Source organism: Eimeria acervulina, genomic scaffold (genome assembly GCF_000499425.1).
Source record: "Eimeria acervulina Houghton genomic scaffold, Eah_scaff2139, whole genome shotgun sequence".
Classification (NCBI taxonomy): domain Eukaryota; phylum Apicomplexa; class Conoidasida; order Eucoccidiorida; family Eimeriidae; genus Eimeria; species Eimeria acervulina.
This window is the reverse complement of record NW_013550030.1, coordinates 1-1,777: the sequence shown is the minus strand read 5'-3', so window position 1 is coordinate 1,777 and position 1,777 is coordinate 1. Positions and strand designations below refer to the sequence as shown.

Genomic DNA, 1,777 nt, shown 5'->3' with positions numbered 1-1,777 from the left:
GAGCGATTGTATCTGCCTGCAAGAAGTGGTTAGCATGGAAACAGTGCCAGCGTGGGACAGGGAAGGCAAATGAGTATTTCTGTTAAGTACCACGCAACAAACCGGAATGGCAGTCGCCTGGTGCCGGCCTGAAGGCTTAAGTGGGAACAAACCATGGACAGGTTGTGGGTACCAGACTCATGAGAAAAGGGAAAGAGGAAACTTCATTTTAATGCAGCTCTAGTTGTCGGGAACATCCTCGTAGTTGGAGGCAAGCCAGATACGCACGCATAAAAGCATGCGTGCACAAGTTTAGCTACCTTCGGTAGCCTATGACAGAATGCTCGACAATCAGAGAGGCGTCCGCGCATGGATCCAAATTCTGAATTAAACAGGTAACCACTTCACTGCAGGCGTCACCGTGTACTCGCTTCCCGGTGACCGGGCGCTTCACCGACAGAAGGATCTTTTAAACCATTACTAGAGCAAGCGAACTTATTATCATCCTCCATCCAGAGCTTCCACAACGGGTTGGAAAGCTGCGTGCGTTTGTACGCATGGGAAATTATGGCCCGCTTGAGCTCAATTATCTCTGTAAATGCCGGGCGTCTTCCGTCCTTATATATTGACAGTGCAGCGCTCAGTCGGTTGACCAACTTGTTCAGCATCTCAGTTCTCTCATTCCTCCCTCTCTCCGAAAAGCAATAATCTGTGTGGAACTTTTGCACGAACTGAGCCCACCAGCTGCCTGTATTCATCTTTTCCCCCAGGAGCTCAATTGTGCATACCAAGTGGTCAAAGGCCATAAATATAGACGACAATTTAACAAAAAGGTAGTTGGCTCGCCGTCTCTTGAGTGGCCGCGTCAGTTTGTCGTTTGCATAGCATGCCACGAGTTCTGCTTCCCTAATGAGTGTCTTAATTTCTTCAGGCGTCAGCGAAGCCTTCGCAAATAAACTGCGCATTGTCGTATATGACTCCATAGGACTCGGCTTGGGAAAACGAAGAGACAGTGCAAACTCCGCACGGAATATCCGGTGGATATCTCGGGGATTCACCACTGGTAGCCGCACAAAAGGATGCAGGCGAACGTCGCCAGCCTTACTGGGCTCCCCAGGATCACTATTGGGTGCCCGCAGAGCTGGGATCGAAACTGACCTCCCCACGGCACAAAAAGTCCCGTCAAAGGCGTGTGCCTGGCGCTCAAGCTGTTGCACTGCTTTCATTTGAATTAATGGCACTGAACTGTCATGACGCAAGCCTCCATGAGAGTCACCACGACCGACTATACCTGCACGCCTGTCAGTTTCAAAAGGAGCCGCATTAGTTACAGCTGGTGAAGTTGCATCCACCGTTGGGTTTTGCAATGCAGTGCCCATTGCACTGTGCTGAAGGGCCTGTGGAAACATATTAGCTGAATGGTAGTCCAGCAAAGCCGCAGGATTCAGGGCGTCTTCACTGCTGGTTGCGCTGCCAACTGACGAAAAGGCCCCTTGCTTTGCAGTTACCTCTTGTTCATAAATATCCGACGAACTTGTTCGAGATGTTGGTACTTCCCGTTGAAGCCCTTGCATTCCGCTCTCTCCTGCGGCCTGCACTTGCTGCCCCTCTTCCCCAAAAACAGGCCATGCCGGATCCGCCCGCCAGGCATCTGCACTAAAAGGGTCGAACGCACTGCCCACTTCCCCTCCACTACGGTCTGACCCAAGTCTGCCAGCAGATGCCCCTGGGTGCGAGGTGGACTGCCATGACTCATCTAGCCGAAAAAATTTAGACAATGGAGAATGAGCTTCATCTT

The 1,777-nt window shown here is 51.3% G+C and overlaps 1 protein-coding gene across 1 annotated transcript; it reads right to left on the bottom strand.

Annotated features, from left to right (window-relative positions):
- Positions 1–395: 395 nt before the first annotated feature.
- EAH_00065230 (hypothetical protein, conserved) lies at positions 396–1,735 on the bottom strand (the record flags this gene model as incomplete). The annotated part of the gene is made up of 1 exon (XM_013396582.1): positions 396–1,735. A coding segment is annotated over one exon (1,340 nt), but the record flags the coding sequence as incomplete, so codon positions are not given.
- Positions 1,736–1,777: the final 42 nt, after the last annotated feature.